Source organism: Mesoplodon densirostris, chromosome 1, assembly GCF_025265405.1.
Source record: "Mesoplodon densirostris isolate mMesDen1 chromosome 1, mMesDen1 primary haplotype, whole genome shotgun sequence".
Lineage (NCBI taxonomy): Eukaryota > Metazoa > Chordata > Mammalia > Artiodactyla > Ziphiidae > Mesoplodon > Mesoplodon densirostris.
Window position 1 is genome coordinate 236330704 of NC_082661.1, and position 20513 is coordinate 236351216.

A 20513-nucleotide genomic window follows, 5' to 3' on the forward strand; every position below is an offset into this window, starting at 1 on the left:
AAGAGAAAATGAAAGGGACTGAGAAAATATTTGAAGAGATTATAGTTGAAAACTTCCCTAACATGGGAAAGGAAATAGTTAATCACATCCAGGAAGCACAGAGAATCCCATACAGGATAAATCCAAGGAGAAACACACCAAGACACATATTACTCAAACTATCAAAAATTAAATACAGGGCTTCCCTGATGGCGCAGTGGTTAAGAGTCCTCCTGCTGATGCAGGGGACACGGGTTCATGCCCCGGTCCAGGAGGAACCCACATGCCATGGAGCGGCTGGGCCCATGAGCCATGGCTGCTGAGCCTGTGCGTCCGGAGCCTGTGCTCCGCAACAGGAGAGGCCACAACAGTGAGAGGCCCACGTACCACAAAAAAAAAAAAAAAAAAAAAAAAAAAAAAAAAAAAAAAATTAAATACAAAGAAGAAATATTAAAAGCAGAAAGGGAAAAACAACAAGTAACACATAAGGGAATCCGCATAAGGTTAACAGCTGATCTTTCAGCAGAAACTCTGCAAGCCAGAAGGGAGTGGCAGGACATATTTAAAGTGATGAAGGAGAAAAACCTAAAACCAAGATTACTCTAACCAGCAAGGATCTCATTCAGATTTGATGGAGAAATTAAAAGCTTTACAGACAAGCAAAAGCTAACAGAATTCAGCACCAGCAAACCAGCTTTACAACAAATGCTAAAGGAACTTCTCTAGGCAGGAAACACAAGAGAAGGAAAAGAGCTACAATAATAAACTGGAAACAATTAAGAAAATGGTAATAGGAACATACATATCAATAATTACCTTAAATGTAAATGGATTAAATGCTCCAACCAAAAGACTTAGACTGGCTGAATGGATCCAAAAACAGGACCCATATATATGCTATCTACAACAGACACACTTCAGACCTAGGGACACATACAGACTGAAAGTGTGGGGATGGAAAAAGATATTCCATGCAAGTGGAAAGCAAAAGAAAGCTGGAGTAGCAATTCTCATATCAGACAAAATAGAATTTAAAATAAAGACTATTACAAGAGACAAAGAAGGACACTACAAAATGATAAAGGGATCAATCCAAGAAGAAGATATAACAATTGTAAATATTTATGCACCCAACATAGGAGCACCTCAATACATAAGGCAAATACAAACAGCCATAAAAGGGGAAATTGGGGCTTCCCTGGTGGCACGGTGGTTGAGAGTCCGCCTGCTGATGCAGGGGACACGGGTTCGTGCCCTGGTCCGGGAAGATCCCACATGCCGCAGAGTGGCTGGGCCCGTGAGCCATGGCCACTGAGCCTGCGCGTCCGGAGCCTGTGCCCTGCAACGGGAGAGGCCACAACAGTGAGAGGCCCATGTACCACAAAAAAAAAAAAAAAAAAAAAAAAAAAAAAGGAAATCGACAGTAACACAATCATAGTAGGGGACTTTAACACCCCACTTTCAGCAATGGACAGATCATCCAAAATGAAAATAAATAAGGAAACACAGCTTTAAATGTTACATTAAACAAGATGGACTTAATTGATATTTATAGGACATTCCATCCAAAAACAACAGAATACACATTCTTCTCAAGTGCTCATGGAACATTCTCCAGGATAGGTCATATCATGGGTCACAAATCAAGCCTTGGTAAATTTAAGAAAATTGAAATCATATCAAGTATCTTTTCCAACCACAGCACTATGAGACTAGATATCAATTACAGGAAAAATTCTGTGAGAAATACAAACACATGGAGGCTAAACAACACACTACTTAATAATCAAGAGGCCACTGAAGAAATCAAAGAGGAAATGAAAAAATACCTAGAATCAAATGACAATGAAAACACAATGACCCAAAACCTATGGGATGCAGCAGAAGCAGTTCTAAGAGGGAAGTTTATAGCTATACAAGCCTACCTAAGAAACACGAAACATCTCAAATAAACAACCTACCCTTACACCTAAAGCAATTAGAGAAAGAAGAACAAAATACCCCCAAAGTTAGCAGAAGGAAAGAAATCATAAAGATCAGATCAGAAATAAATGAAAAAGAAAGGAAGGAAATGATAGCAAAGATCAATAAAACTAAAAGCTGGTTCTTTGAGAAGATAAACAAAATTGACAAACCACTAGGCACACTTATCAAGAAAAAAAGGGAGATGAGTCAAATCAATAGAATTAGAAATGAAAAAGGAGAAGTAACAACTGACATTGCAGAATACAAAGGATCTCGAGAGATTTCTACAAGCAACTCTATGCCAATAAAATGGACAAACTGGAAGAAATGGACAAATTCTAAGAAATGCACAACCTTCCGAGACTGAACCAGGAAGAAATAGAAACTATGAACAGACCAATGACAAGCACTGAAATTGAAACTGTGATTAAAAATCTTCCAACAAACAAAGGCCCAGGACCAGATGGCTTCACAGGAGAATTCTATCAAACGTTTAGAGAAGAGCTAACACCTATCCTTCTGAAACTCTTCCAAAATATAGCAGAGGGAGGAACACTCCCAAACTCATTCTACGAGGCCACCATCACCTTGATACCAAAACCAGGCAAGGATGTCACAAAGAAAGAAAACTACAGGCCAATATCACTGATGAACATAGATGCAAAAATCCTCAACAAAATACTAGCAAACAGAATCCAACAGCACACTAAAAGGATCATACATTATGATCAAGTGGGGTTTATCCCAAGAATGCAAGCATTCTTCAATATACGCAAGTCAATGTGATACACAATATTAACAAATTGAAGGATAAAAACCATCTGATCATCTCAATAGATGCAGAGAAAGGTTTTGACAAAATTCAATACCGATTTATGATACAAACCCTCTGGAAAGTAGGCATAGAGGGATCGTATCTGAACATAATAAAGGTCACATATGACAAACCTACAGCCAATATCGTCCTCAATGGTGAAAAAGTGAAACCATTTCCACTAAGATCAGGAACAAGACAAGGTTGCCCACTCTCACCACTATTATTCAACATAGTTTTGAAAGTTTTAGCCACATCAATCAGAGAAGAAAAAGAAATAAAAGGAATCCAAATTGGAAAAGAAGAAGTAAAGCTGTCACTGTTTGCAGATGACATAATACTATACATAGAGAATCCTAAAGATGCTACCAGAAAACTACTAGAGCTAATCAATGAATTTGGTAAAGCAGCAGGATTAATTAATGCACAGAAATTAATGCACAGAAATCTCTGGCATTCCTATACACTAATGATGAAAAATCTGAAAGTGAAATTAGGAAAACACTCCCATTTACCACTGCAATAAAAAGAATAAAATATCTAAGAATAAACCTACTTAAGGAGACAAAAGACCTGTATGCAGAAAATTATAAGACACTGATGAAAGAAATTAAAGATGATACAAATAGATGGAGAGACATACCATGTTCTTGGATTGGAAGAATCAACATTGTGAAAATGACTCCACTTCCCAAAGCAATCTGCAGATTCAATGCAATCCCTATCAAACTACCACAGGCATTTTTCACAGAACTAGAACAAAAAATTTCACCATTTGTATGGAAACACAAAAGACCCCGAATAGCCAAAGCAATTTTGAGAAAGAAAAATGGAGCTGGAGGCATCAGGCTCTTGGACTTCAGACTATACTACAAAGCTACCATAATCAAGACAGTATGGTACTGGCACAAAAACAGAAATATAGATCAATGGAACAGGATAGAAAGCCCAGAGATAAACCCACGCACATATGGTCACCTTATCTTCATAAATGAAGCAAGAATATACAATGGAGAAAAGACAGCGACTTCAATAAGTGGTGTTGGGAAAACTGGACAGCTACATATAAAAGAATGATATTAGAAGACTCCCTAACACCATATACAGAAATAAACTCCAAATGGATTAAAGACCTAAATGTTAGGCCAGACACTATGAGACTCTTAGTGGAAAACATAGGCAGAACACTCTATGACATAAATCACAGCAAGATCCTTTTTGACCCACCTCCTAGAGAATTGGGAATAAAAACAAAAATAAACAAATGGAACCTATTGTAACTTAAAAACTTTTGCACAGCAAAGGAAACCATAAACAAGACAAAAAAACAACCCTCAGAATGGGAGAAAATATTTGCAAATGAAGCGACTGACGAAGTATTTATCTCCAAAATTTACAAGCAGCTCATGCAGCTCAATATCAAAAAGACAACCCAATCCAAAAATGAGCAGAGACCTAAATAGACATTTCTCCAAAGAAGATATACAGATAGCCAGCAAACACATGAAAGAATGCTCAAGATCACTAATTTTTCGAGAAATGCAAATCAAAATTTCAGTGAGGTATCACCTCACACCAGTCAGAATGGCCATCATCAAAAAATCTACAAACAATAAATGCTGGAGAGGGTGTGGAGAAAAGGGAACACTCTTGCACTGTTGGGAATGTAAATTGATACAGCCACTATGGAGAACAGTATGGAGGTTCCTTAAAAAACTACAAATAGAACTACCATATGACCCAGCAATCCCACTACTGGGCATATACCCTGAGAAAACCATAATTCAAAAAAGAGTCATGTAGCACAATGTTCATTGCAGCTCTATTTACAATAACCAAGACATGGAAGCAACCTAAGTGTCCATCAAGAGGTGAATGGATAAAGAAGATGTGGCACATATATACAATGGAATGTTACTCAGCCATAAAAAGAAACGAAATTGAGTTATCTGTAGTCAGGTGGATGGACTAGAGTTTGTCATACAGAGTGAAGTAAGTTAGAAAGAAGAAAACAAGTACTGAATGCTAACACATATATATGGAGTCTAAAAAACAAACCAAAAAATGGTCATGAAGAACTTAGGAGCAAGATGGGAATAAAGATGTAGACCTACTAGAGAATGGACTTGAGGATACGGAAAGAGGGAAGGGTAAACTGGGACAAAGTGAGAGAGTGGCATGGACATATATACACTACCAAATGTAAAATAGATAGCTAGTGGGAAGCAGCCGCATAGCACAGGGAGGTCAGCTCGGTGCTTTGTGACCACCTGGAGGGGTGGGATAGGGAGGGTGGGAGGGAGGGAGACGCAAGAGGGAAGAGATATGGGGATATATGTATATGTATAACTGATTCACTTTGTTATAAAGCAGAAAGTAACACACCATTGTAAAGCAGTTATACTCCAATAAAGATGTTTAAAAAAAAAAGCATGTGCGCTCCGAGCTGAATCTCAGTTAAGTAGGTTGCTCTACCTACAGCCACGTAGCAGAGTCATTGTCATTTACACTACACCGAATTTCCAAAAATAAATCGAATCCATCCACGTTAAAATCCGCAAATATCATAATCCCAAACAAGAATAAAAGGCAAGGGTCACATACTAAAAGAAAGAGGAAAGGGGGGAATGCTTACAGTGGAAAACCAAGAATAATGGGAACTACCGTCGTGAGCAAAAACAGCTCTGGGCTCTCCTGCCTTCAGCTCATCGGAGGGAACTCATTGTATATTACAAAGGAAAACATTAGTTCATAGATAATACGTACGTTATCCTGGTATCTTTGATAAATTGTACTAAGGGAACTTAATACCTGGTATCTCTGTTAGCAATGTTCCACACAGAAAGGCAGATTTTTCACATGTAGCTTTTCTCTTACACTGAGTCTCAATAAAGAGTACATGTATTTCTTTAGCTGCCTTAGAAGAATGACGATTGTTGTTAGGATGTTACATTCAGAAATAAAGTTCTGTATCTCATAGGGAAAAAAAAAAGAGTACATGTAGTATTCAAACATTTCTTCTCTCAAGACCATTTCTTCCTCTCAGAGAAACCAATTGTCCCTTGTTATTTAAATGATTGTTAAGGTGACGTTTATGATCATACCACCAATTTTATAACAAAGATTTATATACTGCAGTTTCATAAGTAAGTTATTAACCAAAAGCTGTTCTGGACTTGTGTTACGATGAGTGGAGGGGAGGAAGGCGCATGACAGGCCGTCAGCCTCGCCTGTGCCCGCCTCGCACGGGCTCTGCGAGGAAGGCCAGGCCTGGGACGGGAGCTGGTGGCCGCAGAGGGTGCTCTCTGTTGTCGGCGTGTGGCTCTGAGATCCAGGGGCCCACGCACGCTGCCTCCTCCACTGCCCTGCTTGCAAGTCCTTCCTTGGTCCGCAGTCCCCAGAGATGGGGGCGTTGCTGCCAACGCTTCCGGTTCAAACTAAACACTTAGGGTTTGAAGAGTCGGCGGGGCAGGGAGCAGGGTAGGGGTCTCCGTTAGCACTGTGAATGCAGGTGACTGGAACTCAGGAGGAACAGTAAGGCTGTCACTTAGGAGAAGAGCGAGTACTTGGCAGGCGGAAACCATCCTCTCAGTGCCCTTCTGCTTAAAGGGGGATATGTTTTAGTCCCATTTACGCCCCTGGAAGATATACACGATGGTCCTGGGCCAGTGGGGGGTTGAGGGCTAAGTCTTTGTAGTCAGCTCTGGATGGGGACATTCCCTTCCTGTGATTTTAAGGAGATTTGGGTTTATTCAGTTGGGGATCCCTGCTGTCTATAAAAATCCTTTTGCTGCCATTTGTCGAGCAAATCTGTAGTAGGTCTTCACTCCTTTCAATATTATTATTACTTAGGTTAGCCTAAGAAAAGATGAGCTGTAGCAAGGAATTAAAAAAGCCAATAGTCAGGGGAAAAAACCCCTACTCATGTCTGGAAATAAAACAATTTGGTACACCTTCAAAATACTTTTCTATTCTAGCTCACATTTGGGGTCTTTACAATTTCAATTCTAATCTATTTGTCTCCCCACCCACTCGTCCCATCCACGTGTTACCCATCATCTCTCTATCCGTTTGCCTATCTATTATCTATCTATCTATATCTATGTCTATCTCTCTGTCTACCTACCTACCTATCTTTTCCTTCCATATATTCACCTATCTTTTGTAATGTCCCATCACATTTCCACTAAAGCCCTAATAGTGGAATATGTGGAATATAAAGAGTAGAATGTATCTTTTTGACATTTAACTTCCTAACTAGAATGGTAATGTAGGCACAGGGGAGAAAAGAAACCAGAAAGTTGTTTTGAAATAGGTGGTTAGGGAGAACAGAATGTTTTCTGCTGTACCTATAATGAAGATAAGGAAAGTTTAAAGAATACATCACCAGAAAAACAGTTAAGATAATATTTCATAACTTTATTAAAAAGGATACGGGTTATTGATCATCCTCTTCAAATCGACCGTCTCTTTGCAGTGAGGGCACGTCTGCTTTTTACCAACAATACACCAACCTCAGATGCAGAATTCATGAAACCTTAGGGATCTTGTTAGGGAAGCTTCTGGATATTAAAGGGCAAGGTCTGCTTCATCATGATGTAATGGAAGTGATCCCACCTGTAGGGCGTAGTGGTGGAGGTGGGAATGGCTCTCGGTTATGACTCAGTTGTGTCCATCACTCTGTTAGGGAGATTCTGCAGGACAAGGGAACCACCAAGTCCCAGAGGAGCCTGGAGTCAGAGCTGCAATAGCTTATGACCCTGAGGAATTTACTGATCTTCTTGGCCTTACGTGTTCTTACCTCACTCGATTCTTGTGCTTAAATTAGATAAAGAATGTGGACATGCTTTTTTACAGGAATGTCTTACGTAAACATATTGTATTTCTCTGTCTCGCTTATCATGCATTTTTCTGTGTTTACCGTAACATCTCTCCATTCGGCTTTTTGTGCACTTCCTCACTACTTACTATGTATGTAACCAGACTTGTCTTAGGCGCTAGACAAGTTTAAATTATTTGTGGTCAAGAATTTGTACAAATGTTTCTGTTAGCTTCATAAGTTTTTTCTCAACTTTTTATTACTGATAAGGGGCCAGTTATTTTTAATAGAATATAAACCTATAATGAACATCTAAAACTCTAGGCATTTACAGACTCAGTTGTATACAACCCCTTGTCTAGAAAGTTTGACCCTTTGGCCCCAAAGTTGCCAGTGAACTGTATGTTTTTCTGCAGCACCAGGGACGGAGTCTTACAGAGCACAAGTCACTCTGTGTCATGACTTTCTGTGTATTTACATGTCTCTCCTGGGCAATATGTTACCTGTGGGACCATGACTCATTCATCTCTGTGCTCAGCACCTTAAGCAGTGCCTAAGTGCCTATTTATTGAACATATATTTGAATGAATCATTCAAAACCGATTACCTTTGCAAATGTATTTCCCCCAGGTTCCACGGCTTATAGATTTGGGTAAAATGATTAACTATAATGAGATCCATCATGTTGATTTATTTCTACAGTCGTTGACCCCAGTGTGGCTTTCTGGATCAAGATCACATGATGTTCTCTCTGGCCTGCTATGCACCTGTGTGAACAACAATGATGTCCCCTCTCTAACCGACGGAGGGTATGAAGGTAGAGGCAAGTCAAGGCCATGTAGATGATTCCTCAATATTAGATCTGTGTGCAACTAAGGGTTCCCACTCTTTTATGTTCTTGGCGTAGGGGTCACCTTTGCAACATGCTTGGGTTAACAGTGTGTTATAACAAAGATTCTGAATCAAAACCCATACAGCTCTTCATTCAAAAGGGCTGGAGTACAGCCCCATCTTCCAGATAGGTATGGAGTTCAGGGGTCATCGAGCCAGCATCGAAATGTCCATCTCCTCTTTAATATTCTCTTTTGTCTTCAAAATCTCATCTGCAAAGCTTCCACACTGGCAGAATTGCCGCAGAGCGAGATTCAGATTCCCACCCCCTTGTTAATATGATTCCGGTTTGCCCACTCCTTGTTAATATGACTCATGCTAAAATGGAGCATTAATAATACTCCCTGCAAAGCAAATTTAAAGGTGACTGCATTTTCGATTACATATGCACACGTGTACAACAATCCCTAAGGGCTTTTAAAGGTGAAGAGAGAGAAAATACTTCCACTTGCAAATGGCAGAAGGGGCTCTGTTCCAACATTTGAAAAGTAAATCGTATTTAAAACTAGGACCAGACTTGGAAAATTTCTACTAAGAATGATAGTTTTTTGGGTAAAAGTATCACACTGAGAAACCACATAGACTTCCACATGGAGTATCTTTGTGTTTCTCACCTTAAAATGTTAAGACTTAAATGTTGGAATAATACATTTCAGATGCATTTGGTCCAGTTTTTGACTCTCAGGATTGAATAAATGGAATCTGTCCAGATTAAACAGAATCAAATCATGAGTGCTGCATATCTAGGGTATTACTGATTGAGTTAGGTGGGCTTCAGAGGAAAAAGACAGATGGTTTAACCACCTCATAATGCCAGAGCTTTGAACTGAGTGCATAGCAATATTATAAAATTGATATTGTACTATAAAATAAAGATAAATGATGCCTTCTTTTCCCTCTCTTAAGAAAACAATTAAAATACTGATTGTTGGCCAATGCAAACACAACTCTGCTATCCAGAGTTACTTGCTCAGGCAGGGCAGGATGCTGGGCTCTTGACCTCAGCATCTTTCAGCACAGTGGAGATCTTCCTCATGGTTACTGGAGTCCCAGAGGATGCTGGTTTCCAGGCCCAGGCTGGTCTGGTCCCTAATACCTAAAGATCCCTCAGCCAGTAGATAGCGATTTGGGGTACAGCCCATAGGCAGAGGAACCAAATAGTCCCAGAATTGGATGCTCACGTTTTGGTCCCTCCTTGTGTATCTTAAGGTGTCCTGCTGCCTATGACGTTATCCTCTTTTCGAGACCAAAGCTGATACTTGGCTTCCCCCATCACCACTGTTGACACAAGCAGGTTCCTAAGGATTATTTACAGGCAAAGAACACCACTTTGTCGTTCTTGTTCCTCTGAGACTCAGACACAGGCTCCACCTGGAGAGTCCTGAGTTCCTTCCTGCACCTGAAACTTCACTCTGTTTTTCACTCGCCAACCCTTTCTTTCTCTTGTCCTTCTTGGCTACCTGTTCGCTTATAGCTTCGCCAGCTTTCCCAGCCAGCCTCTGCACAGATGCTGCAGCCCTCCTGTCTGTGTGGCATAAAGATTCCTTTTTTTTTTTTTTTTTTTTTTTCGGTATGCGGGCCTCTCACTGTTGTGGCCTCCCCCGTTGCGGAGCACAGGCTCCGGACGCGCAGGCTCCGGACGCGCAGGCTCAGCGGCCATGGCTCACGGGCCCAGCCGCTCCGCGGCATATGGGATCCTCCCAGACCGGGGCACGAACCCGTATCCCCTGCATCGGCAGGCGGACTCTCAACCACTTGCGCCACCAGGGAGGCCCTAAAGATTCCTTTTTAAAAAAGAAGTTACTGGATGGGGAGGAGGTTCACCTCCTGCTAATTAAGAGCAGTTCATTATTCAGCAGGGATTCCCAGAAAGTCTCAAAAAAAGATGGGTGGGAGGATAAAGGCTTGGGGTTTGGGGATGAACGTTAAGCAAGGCAGAGGGTGGGGGTAAGGGGAGGAAAGGAAGGAGGGAAGTGATGAGACAGTCTTCCCTGACTGGCTATCTCCCACGTCTGACACAGATTATCTGAAAATTGCCTCCTGGCACTGGCTTGATGAAGTCCAAAGGGTCTCCCGTGGAAAGGATACACATGCTTGCACGAAAGCTGGTAAGTGTTTTCAGTGAGTCCTTCTTCATTGAGCACCACGATGATCTGCCCACAGGTGGCACAGATGTTGTCTGACAAGCTCCTGGTGGGCATCCCACTGACTCTGTAGAACTGTTGGAGGAAAAGCACAGAGCACCACCATTCTTGGAGCACAGGGAAGCCACTGCCAGGCTTGGGAACATAGTCTTTACTGTTTCTCTTTTGGTTTAGAACTTGAAACTTTTTCCCATAGGGACAATGCTACTGTGGGGTAAAGGTTTCTAGGCAAAACCCCACTGAACCCCAAATGGACCCAAAGCACATTGCTAATTATAACTAACCTCCCCACCAAGGAATCCTTTGAGAGGAACAGTTTTTATCCAGAGCTGTAAGTTCAGACTCACACGGGAAGCTTTTTAAGCTCACCCAGATCCTGACCCTTCTCTTTATTTTCCTGGAGACTCTGATTCATAGATCTGGAGTAAACCCAGGCATCTATGTATCTTTTAATTAATTTTAATATAATTAAAATTTTAATATAATCCCAAGTGATTATACGGAGCACACAGGCTAATCCCATTAGAAGGCAATGCATCCAGAACCCTAATTTAAGACACTGCGTCTCCCCAGGGCTGCGGATGAGGAGTGATTCTCAACATTAGCAGCACATGAGAATGTCTCAGAAGCTTTTTTAAAAATAAAATATTTATTTTATAATAGCTTTACACTTAAAGATACGAAGATAGTACAGATTTCCCATACCAAGTTTCCCCTATCAGTAACATCTTACATCAGTATGGTACATTTGTCACAATTAATGAGCCAACATTGATACATTATTATGAAATAAAGTTTATACTTTATTCAGATTACTTGATTTTCCCTTAATGTCCTTATTTTATTTCAAAACCCCACCTAGGATACCATTAATTATCGTGTCTCCTTAGGCTCCTCTTGGCTTTGGCAGTTTCTCAGACTTTGTTTTTTTTCTGACTTTGACAGTTTTGGAGGCAGGTATTTTGTAGAATGTCCTTCAATTGGAATTTAGCTGATGTTTATTCTCTTGATTACGCTGGGGTTATGGTTTTAGGGAGGAAGATAACAGAGGTGAAGTGCCATTCTTACCACACTGTAACAAGGGTACATGCAGTCAACATGACGTCACTGTTGATGTTGACCTTGATCACCTAGGCTGAGGTAGTGGTTGTCAAATTTCTCCACTATAAAGCTACTTGTTCTTTTACTTCTTTTTATACTGTACTCTTTGGAAGGAAATCATCATCACCATGAGCAGCCCACACTTAAGGAGTGGGAAGTTATAAGTTATGCTCCACCTCTGTATTAGTCAGCGTTCTCCAGAGAAATGGAACTGATAGGATATGCATGAGTGTGTGTGTGTGGAGAGAGAGAGAGAGAGAGGGAGGGAGAGACAGAGGGAGGGAGGGCAGGGAGGGAGGGAGAGGGAGAGAGAGACTCATTTTAAAGACTTGGGGCTGGGAAGTCTGAAACCTGGAGGGCAGGCTAGCAGGCTGTAAACTCTGCAAAGAGTTATTTCAGACTTAAGGCAGTATTCCTTCTTCTCTGGGAAACTTCAGTTTTTGCCCTTAAGGCCTTTGACTGATTAGCTAAGACCCATCCATATTTTCAAGGGTATTTTCTTTCCCTTAAAGTTAATCATATCTACAAAATGCATTCAAAGCAACACGTAGACTGGTGTTTGATCAAACAACTGGGCACCAGAGCCTAGTCAAGTTGACATATAACATTTAACCACACAACCTTCTTAAGGGTGGAATATCTACATAAATTATGTGGAATTCTTCTACATAGGAGATTTGTCTATTCTCCTCTATTTATCTATCTATTTATTTATTTATTTAATTTATCTATACAATCATTTATTTATGTCACTATGGACTTATGGATATTTATTCTATACTTTGAGTTATAACCCAATACTATTACTACTACTACTATCTACTATTGTGTTGCTCAAATTGTTTCAGCTTTGGCCATTGGGATCTCTTTCAGTTGGCTTCTGTGTCTTTTTGACATATCCTCATCATTGTGGGTTTTTTCTTGTGTGGGTTTTTTTTTTTTGAGCACTTCCTTACTTTCTGACACTACAATATACTCCAGGCTCATATTGTATATTCCCTGCCAAGATCAGAGTCAGCCATTTTTCCAAGAAACACTGCTTCCTCTTATTATAGAATGGTATTAGAAACCAAGATCTGGGTACTCGGTGTGCTCACTGATACTGAGGTGTCATTGCTTCTACGGCTTCATAGCTGACAGAGCAAGGAAATATGTCTGTATATACTAACCCATGTGTATACACATATCTATAAATATTTCTATATGTATCATCTACATTAAGATACATTAAGCTAAACATGAGTTCAGACTGATGACTTTGACTCATCCAGTACTACATAGATAATTCTAGCCTTTTCTCCTTGCTTGTATGTAAGCTTCTGAGAGGAAGAAATGTAGCTCCCACAATCGGTCTTCCATTTACTTGGTAATCCAATTCCAAAATACATGTATAGTGGTATCAAAATTGTTAACCCATAGCCCTGAGGGAAACTACTTTATGAACTAGCATACAGTGCTTATGTATAGTTCCTTTTGCTTTTAATCTTAGATCTCCACTCATTTCAAAGTGACTTAGGTCAGCACTTTCTCCCCACCCCCTTCAGTGAGGTTATTTCATACATTTGTAATACAGTTAAACTCTTTTGTCACAGTCTACATTCTATCCTGGCATTCCCTGACATCTTAAATGATTTTTTAAGATTTGCATACATTAAGGTTTACCCTTTCCACTATAAAATACTGTTGATTTTGACAAATGCATAGTGTCATGTATTCACCATTAGAGTATCATACAGAATAACTTCACCACCCTAACAAATTACCTGTGCTTCACACATTCAACCCTGCTCCCTCCCTAAACCCCTGTCAACCACAGATCTCTTTAGCATCTCCATAGCTGTACCTTTTTCAAATTGTCATAGAAGTGGAATCGTGTAGTATGTAGCCTTTTCAGGCTGGCTTCTTTCACTTAGCAATATATATTTACAATTCATCCAAGTTTGGCATGGCTTAATAGCTCATTCCTTTTCCTAGGGAGCTTTTAAAACAAAGCAGATGCATTGGCTCCACTCCCAGAGTCTGACAATTAGTGTGGGGCTTGGGCGCTGGGGTGAGAATGGAGAGTGCTCATCCTTTGCTTCCTCTTTACCTCCGTCACAAGTGTGCATGCACACACACACACACACACACACACACACACCCCATCAGTTTAAGTCACAGATGGCTGTGCCAATGGCTTGAGGCAAGGGTTTTTATGTATCTGGTGGTTGGAAAGAGGATGACAGGAGATGACAAGATGTTGAAGACTGGTGGGATGGGGTCAGTTGAGAAATCTCCAGGATGTTGGTGCTTAAAGACTCGGTTGTCTTGCCAGGTTAAGTCTCTTCTTCCTGGTCCACTGGAGAACAGAGGACATACAACCCTTCTCTTCCTCTCCTGTCCCTAAACAAGCACAAGAGAGTTTGGGAATTTTTTAAAGGGGGGATGGCTCTGGTTTTTGTTTGAGGAAGTAGGAGTGAAAATGCTCCCTCCTGTGTTCACCTTAAACCTTATAAGAAAAGCTGTTGTCTCAGAGATTACACATGGCAGGGCGATTCCAGAATTTCACTATAGAAGTTGGATTCCAGGCTCTAGGAAAAGAGTAAGATGGAGCCTACAGAGATGGGGGATGAAGTCAAGGTCTTGTTTACTCAGTCCTGTCCCATAAAGAGAGGGAGAACAAAAGTCCAGAAGTTCACTTTTCTCTTGCCACTCACACTGGTTTTTCCATTTTACATCTGGCTGTGTACCAAAAGACTGGTAGAGGGCAGAGATGTGGAATTTCTGAAACCACTGGGTCTTCCCTGGAGCCCTTAGTATGCAAGTTTTTAAGAGATGTGCATGTGTTAGACACAGATGGATACTCCTAATATCTGAATCTGGAATCCATCTAACCAGAAAGTATGTCCATTCTGAGTTTTATTTTTAAGAGAGTTAAAAAAAACTATTAGGGATTTTTTTAAATTCCAGGGAAGAATATTACAGTTAGAATATATTTAGCACACTTTTTTGTCTTCTACTTCTTCAAATGCTGTATAATGATAACTGCTGCATAATAATAATGATAACATCATATCTTTATGATGAGTATTACTCTGAGGCATTGGTTGATTCTAAAGTGTTTTATGTGCATCAAATATGACTTTTATTTGCATTAACAGAGATCAAGTGTTTTTGTTATCGCTGAATTTTTACTAATCCTTTATATGTTGGCAATTGGAGTATGCTAGACATGGTTACTTCCAGATAATCTGATGCCACGAGAATCCAGGGAGCAGTTGGGCTGACAGAACCAAAAAAGACTTATCTATTTTTGAAAATGGATGCAAATGTGTAAGATGAGACCATTTCTCCATGTACCATAGATGATTTCAAAGAATGAAAGCAACGCTTCCCCTATAGTAGAAGCCATGTAATCTGAGCAGATCTCTGCAAAGTCTCTCCCCATTACTCCATAGGAGAGGCCATAGAACAAGGGCACGATGCCCAAATCCATGGAATCTCTAGCCTTGATTCTATTGAAAACAACAGTGAAGGGAAGTAGGGATGTGGCATTTGTGGGGATGGGTGAGGGCTGCAGCTTGGAAAGTATTCGGTTGGCCAAAAAGTTCATTTGGTTTGGTCAAAAACCCCGAACGAACTTTTTGGCCAATGCAGTATTTCCTGCCATGGTATCTAACAGAGCCTTGGTGATATTTCCCCCCACTTATTTGTTTAATTTTTTTTTAATGAAAGAATTTAAAATTCTCTCAATCCCATTCAAATTTTACTACTCGGGGCTAAGTGGACAAAGTCATTATTGAGAGTGTTTAAAGGCTTCTTAGGACTGCAGTGCTGAGACAAGCCAACTCTAACCAGCAGTTCTCAAGCTTGGCTGCGTGTAGAAAAACCTGGGCAGCTTGTAAAAACCTCCATCCCCAGGCTGCACCCTGGGCCAATTACATCAGGCTTTCTGGGGTTGGGGCCTGTGCAGCAATATTTTTGGAGGCTCTCCAGACACCAGGTGATTGCAGTGGTCCACTAACATTAGGAACCTCTTTAATAGTCCAGTGGTTCTCAGCCCTAACTGTAGATTGCAATCACCTGAGGGAGATTTAAACATATACTGATACACGAGCCCACTTTCAGGGGCTGTAATTTAAGTGGCCTGAGGTGAGGTCGCGACAGCAGCTAGGGTTGAGAATCCCTGCTATCAAACTTAGATTTTACAGAATGCTTTCAAATACTTTATCTTTCCTAAAAATATTTGAGATAGATATTATTATCCCCAATTTACCTTTGAAAAAACGGAGACGTAGAAAAAATGATTTGCTTAACATGACAATTGGTACAAAATGAAACCAGGAATTAAGTGCAAATTTTGAGGCCCTTTGCTGCTATGCCGTGGTTGCCGTGTGTTAATAAAAAAAACATTTTGCAAGTTGGATCATATTTCAAATGCACTAGGATTCTCTATGACAACCCCTATTTCTTTTTTAAAGGTAAAGGTTTCTTGAAAAAGTAAATGATTAGTATCACCTCACACCAGTTAGAATGGGCATCACCAGAAAATCTACAAACAACAAATGCTGGAGAAGGTGTGGAGAAAAGGGAACCCTCACGCATTGTTGGTGAGAATGTAAATTGATACAGCCACTATGGAGAACAGTATGGAGGTTCCTTAAAAAACTAAAAATAGAATTACCATTTGACCCAGCAATCCCACTATTGGGCATATACCCAGAGAAAGCCATAATTCAAAAAGACACATGCACCCCAATGTTCATTGCAACACTATTTACAATAGCCAGGCCATGGAAGCAACCTAAATGCCCATTGACAGACGAATGGATAAAGAAGATATGGTACATATATACAATGGAATATTACTCAGCCATAAAAAGGAATGAAATTGGGTCATTTGTAGAGACGTGGATGGACCTAGAGACTGTCATACAGAGTGAAGTAAGTCAGAAAGAGAAAAACAAATATTGTACATTAATGCATCTATGTGGAATCTAGAAAAATGGTGCAGATGAACAGTTTTGCAAGGCAGAAATAGAGACACAGATGTAAGAACAAACGTATGGACACCAAGGGGGGAAAGCGGGGGCGGGGGGGCGATTGGTGATGGTGGGATGAATTGGGAGATTGGGATTGACCTATATACACTAATACATATAAAATAGATAACTAATAAGAACCTGCTGTATCAAAAAAAATAAAAATTCAAAAAGAAAGTAAATGATTATCTTCTAATGTAATGTCTGGACCTTAATCATTGCACCTTTGATGTGCTATCTCTGTAAGCAGTCTCAGATACTAGCAATGGATGTAGGTGGGTCTGACTGAGTTGGGAAGGAAGTGGAGAGAGGAGAGGCGTTGGGTAGTCTGTCTCTGGAACCTTCTTCTGATAGTTTTTGTACTCTTAATTTGAGGAGGAAATGGTAAAGGCAGAGGGCTGTGTAGACCTAGAGGGCAGCCATCTTTTGGTAATGTGAACCGGGAATTCCAACACAGTGGGTGGTTTCATCCTTTCAATATTTGAGAATTGGGGCAGTGAGGAAGAATGAAGATGACCTTCCCTCCATACCCAGAGGAGCAAGTATTTATAATCTAATTGATAAAAAGTGTAGCAATGAACTCGTTTTTCCACAGAAAAGAATCTTAATACCATAATGCTCAACAAAAATTAATAGTGAAAAAAATAGTTCCTTCCCATCTGAAGGGTTAGATTCTTTGAATGCCTCACTATAGGAGAATTCCTGGTTAAGGATCTTAACATTGTATGGATAATAATCTTGGGGAAACTCTATTCCCAAGTAACTTCATAAAAGTCCTTATGAATACTTTTATGTTCATTAAAGTAATACAGACAGTGTGCTGAAAAAAATAAATCAGTGTCTTTCTACAGCTTAAACTAATAATAATAGATCTGTACAGTTATTTTCTATCCCTTTCCTGCTAGAGAATGGTAGGAGTTCCCACTTTGAAAGTTTCATGAAATACTTATAAAATCAGATTGCTATGTTGCCATAGGAAGAGGCTTTCCTCCCAGGGCTGGCTCTCCATCTGATTGTCTTCCTTATTTTATTTTATTTATTTATTTATTATTATTTTTTAAAGTAGTTTTTAAAATTTATTTTATTTTTGGCTGTGTTGGGTCTTCATTGTTGCATGCGGGCTTTCTCTAGTTGCAGCGAGCTGGGGCTACTCTTCGTTGCGGTGCACGGGCTTCTCATTGTGGTGGCTTCTCTTGTTGCAGAACATAGGCTTTAGGTGTGCAGGCTTCAGTAGTTGGGACATGTGGGCTCAGTAGTTGTGGTTCATGGGCTCTAGAGCACAGGCTCAGTAGTTGTGGCACATGGGCTTAGTTGCTCCACGGCATGTGGGATCTTCCTGGACCAGGGCTCGAACCCGTGTCACCTGCATTGGCAGGCGGATTCTTAACCACTGCACAACCAGGGAAGCCCTGTCTTCCTTATTTTATGAGTTAAGGGCTGCTGACCTCTGCCTCTGAATTTCTGTTAAGGTCCTAGAGATTTAGAGTAACTTTGATGTGACAGATCTTCCAGGGAATTTTTCATTTGAGATGTTTTCCATGGCTGTGCGGTATGTCTTACATTCCCTTTCTAGGACATAGGTTGATTACACAGCCTCAGCTCTGCCCGTGAGACCCTCACCCATAGCACATCTCAGCAACCATCTTTGCAATGGGAGCACGGTTCTGAGTCATAGATATTATTCCAATTTCCTTTATTTCTCCTTAGACTTTCTTGTTTTTTATCTCTTCACCTCTCTTTCAGTGAAAGTTTCAGTACTCAGTTTCCTCTTTTCCTAACTGCTCCCAGCAAAAGGGATTTCATGGATACCAGAAACAAAATTCTAGAGCAGTGCTGTCCAGTGGAAATATAGATTGGACAAAATTAAAAGTTTTCTTGTAGCCACACTAAAAAGGTAAAAAGAAACACATGAAATAATTTCACCAATACAAACAGAGCACTATCATCTCAGCATGTAATCGATAGAAAATTTATTTTCTTATGCTGTCTTTGAAATCCAATGTGTATTTTAGACTTACAGCACCTCTTATGAAATCCAATGTGTATTTTAGACTTACAGAACCTCTTATGTCATAATTTAAGTGCCCTGTAGTTACATAGGCTAGTGGCTACTGTATTGGATAGCATACTTCTAGAGGTTTTAAGGAAGAAGATCTATAGAAGGAAATGACACTTCAGAAATTTGTGGAAGGGAAATTTGTAGTTCAGTAAGAACTACTCTACCATAAATGTCAGCCGACTTTTTGTTTGTTTGTTTGTTTAAATTTATTTATTTATTTATTTATTTATTGGCTGCATTGGGTCTTTGTTGCTGCGCGCGGGCTTTTCTCTAGTTGTGGCGATCAGGGGTTACTCTTTGTTGCAGTGCGTGGGCTTCTCATTGGGTGGCTTCTCTTGCTGCAGAGCAGGGCCTCTAGGCGTGTGGGCTTCAGTAGTTGTGGCTCATGGGCTTTAGAGCACAGTCTCTGTGGCTGTGGTGCACAGGCTTAGTTGCTCAGCGGCATATGAGATCTTCCCAGACCAGGGCTCGAACCCATGCCCCCTGCATTGGCAGGTGGATTCTTAACCACTGTGCCACCAGGGAAGCCCTGTCAGTCTGCTTTTAATGGTGATCTTTTAAACTTATAGACCACGTATAGATTCTCCTTAAAGCTTATAATTTTGGGAAAACTTTTAAATCTGTGGGTTTTCTCTTCCTTTTCTCCTGGTTTTCCCCAGTGATATCTACAATACCAATGATAGGCCTATAAACAACGTGTGCATGGAAAAGTATAGGGCCAAACGTGGCTTCCAGAGACAGAGAACTTGACCAGGTGAATGTTATAAGCAAGTGCTTGGAGATATGAATGTCTTAATTGGAGATACTTACTTGAAAAATAAATTGAATCCACACATTGTAAACATGATAGCCAAATAACCCACAGCACCAAATGCACAGCTGACTTTTTGGATAAGAAGAAACCATTTGTAGAGCAATCTGTGGAGTAAAAAATAGGGAGAAGCACAAAACACGATGTACTATAAAATATTTTACCTTTTTAGAACATTGTTATGAGTCAATTTTTAGTTTCTAAAATTCTATTCATTATGCAATATACAGAACATGAGTATATTATATCAGCTAAACCCCATAATAATCTCTTTTAATCCACTATCAACAAGCAGTATATAAAGAGTACTATCATGCACATGTGTTTCTGTGTATATGCATATGTAAGTTCACTGTGACTTATTTATGTTCCTCATGTAAAAATGGCCTTCAGGACTGGTTATTCTATATGGGACCTTGCCTACCTTCCTCTCCTCCTTTTCTCATTTGGCCCTAGGTTAGCTTAGAGTGGTTTTGGCAGGAGTACCTTGGGGGCAAGCAAAAGATGGGAAGAGAAGTCTAGAGGGGAGACCTCCAGGAGTTTCTCTTCCCTCCTGCTGCCCCAGCCCAAGGGCAGGCATCACCAGCCCTCACCCCATCACCTCTCCACTCAAACAGCACCCCACTCCCCAGTCCTGGAGCAAGAGTGCTTCAGACTTGTTTTTCTGCTATGTGGATGGGTCTTTTGTGTGTCCCACACTCACCATGATGACTTCTAAGGCCTTTCCCTCTTCCCACAGGGTCCAAGTGGAGAAGGAAGAGTATGGAGATGAAGGGCAAGAGTGGAGATGATCTAGAAGGAGCCGTGTACCCTGTTCATTTCCCTCATTCCAGGCAGTAAAAGCACTTAGAAAAACTACAGAAAGGCCACACGGCTGCTTCGTGCCTGAGAGAATGTGGGAAGAGGATG

At 40.5% G+C, this 20513-nt stretch overlaps 1 protein-coding gene across 1 annotated transcript in view; it reads right to left on the reverse strand.

The window, feature by feature from the left end:
• RNF175 (ring finger protein 175) overlaps positions 1-20513 on the reverse strand; it is a 79122-nt gene that overhangs the window by 2542 nt on the left and 56067 nt on the right. Inside the window, 4 exon segments of the mRNA XM_060098194.1 lie at positions 7194-7295; positions 10557-10687; positions 15084-15207; positions 19604-19711. Of these exon segments, the coding sequence (XP_059954177.1) occupies positions 7194-7295; positions 10557-10687; positions 15084-15207; positions 19604-19711 (465 nt within the window).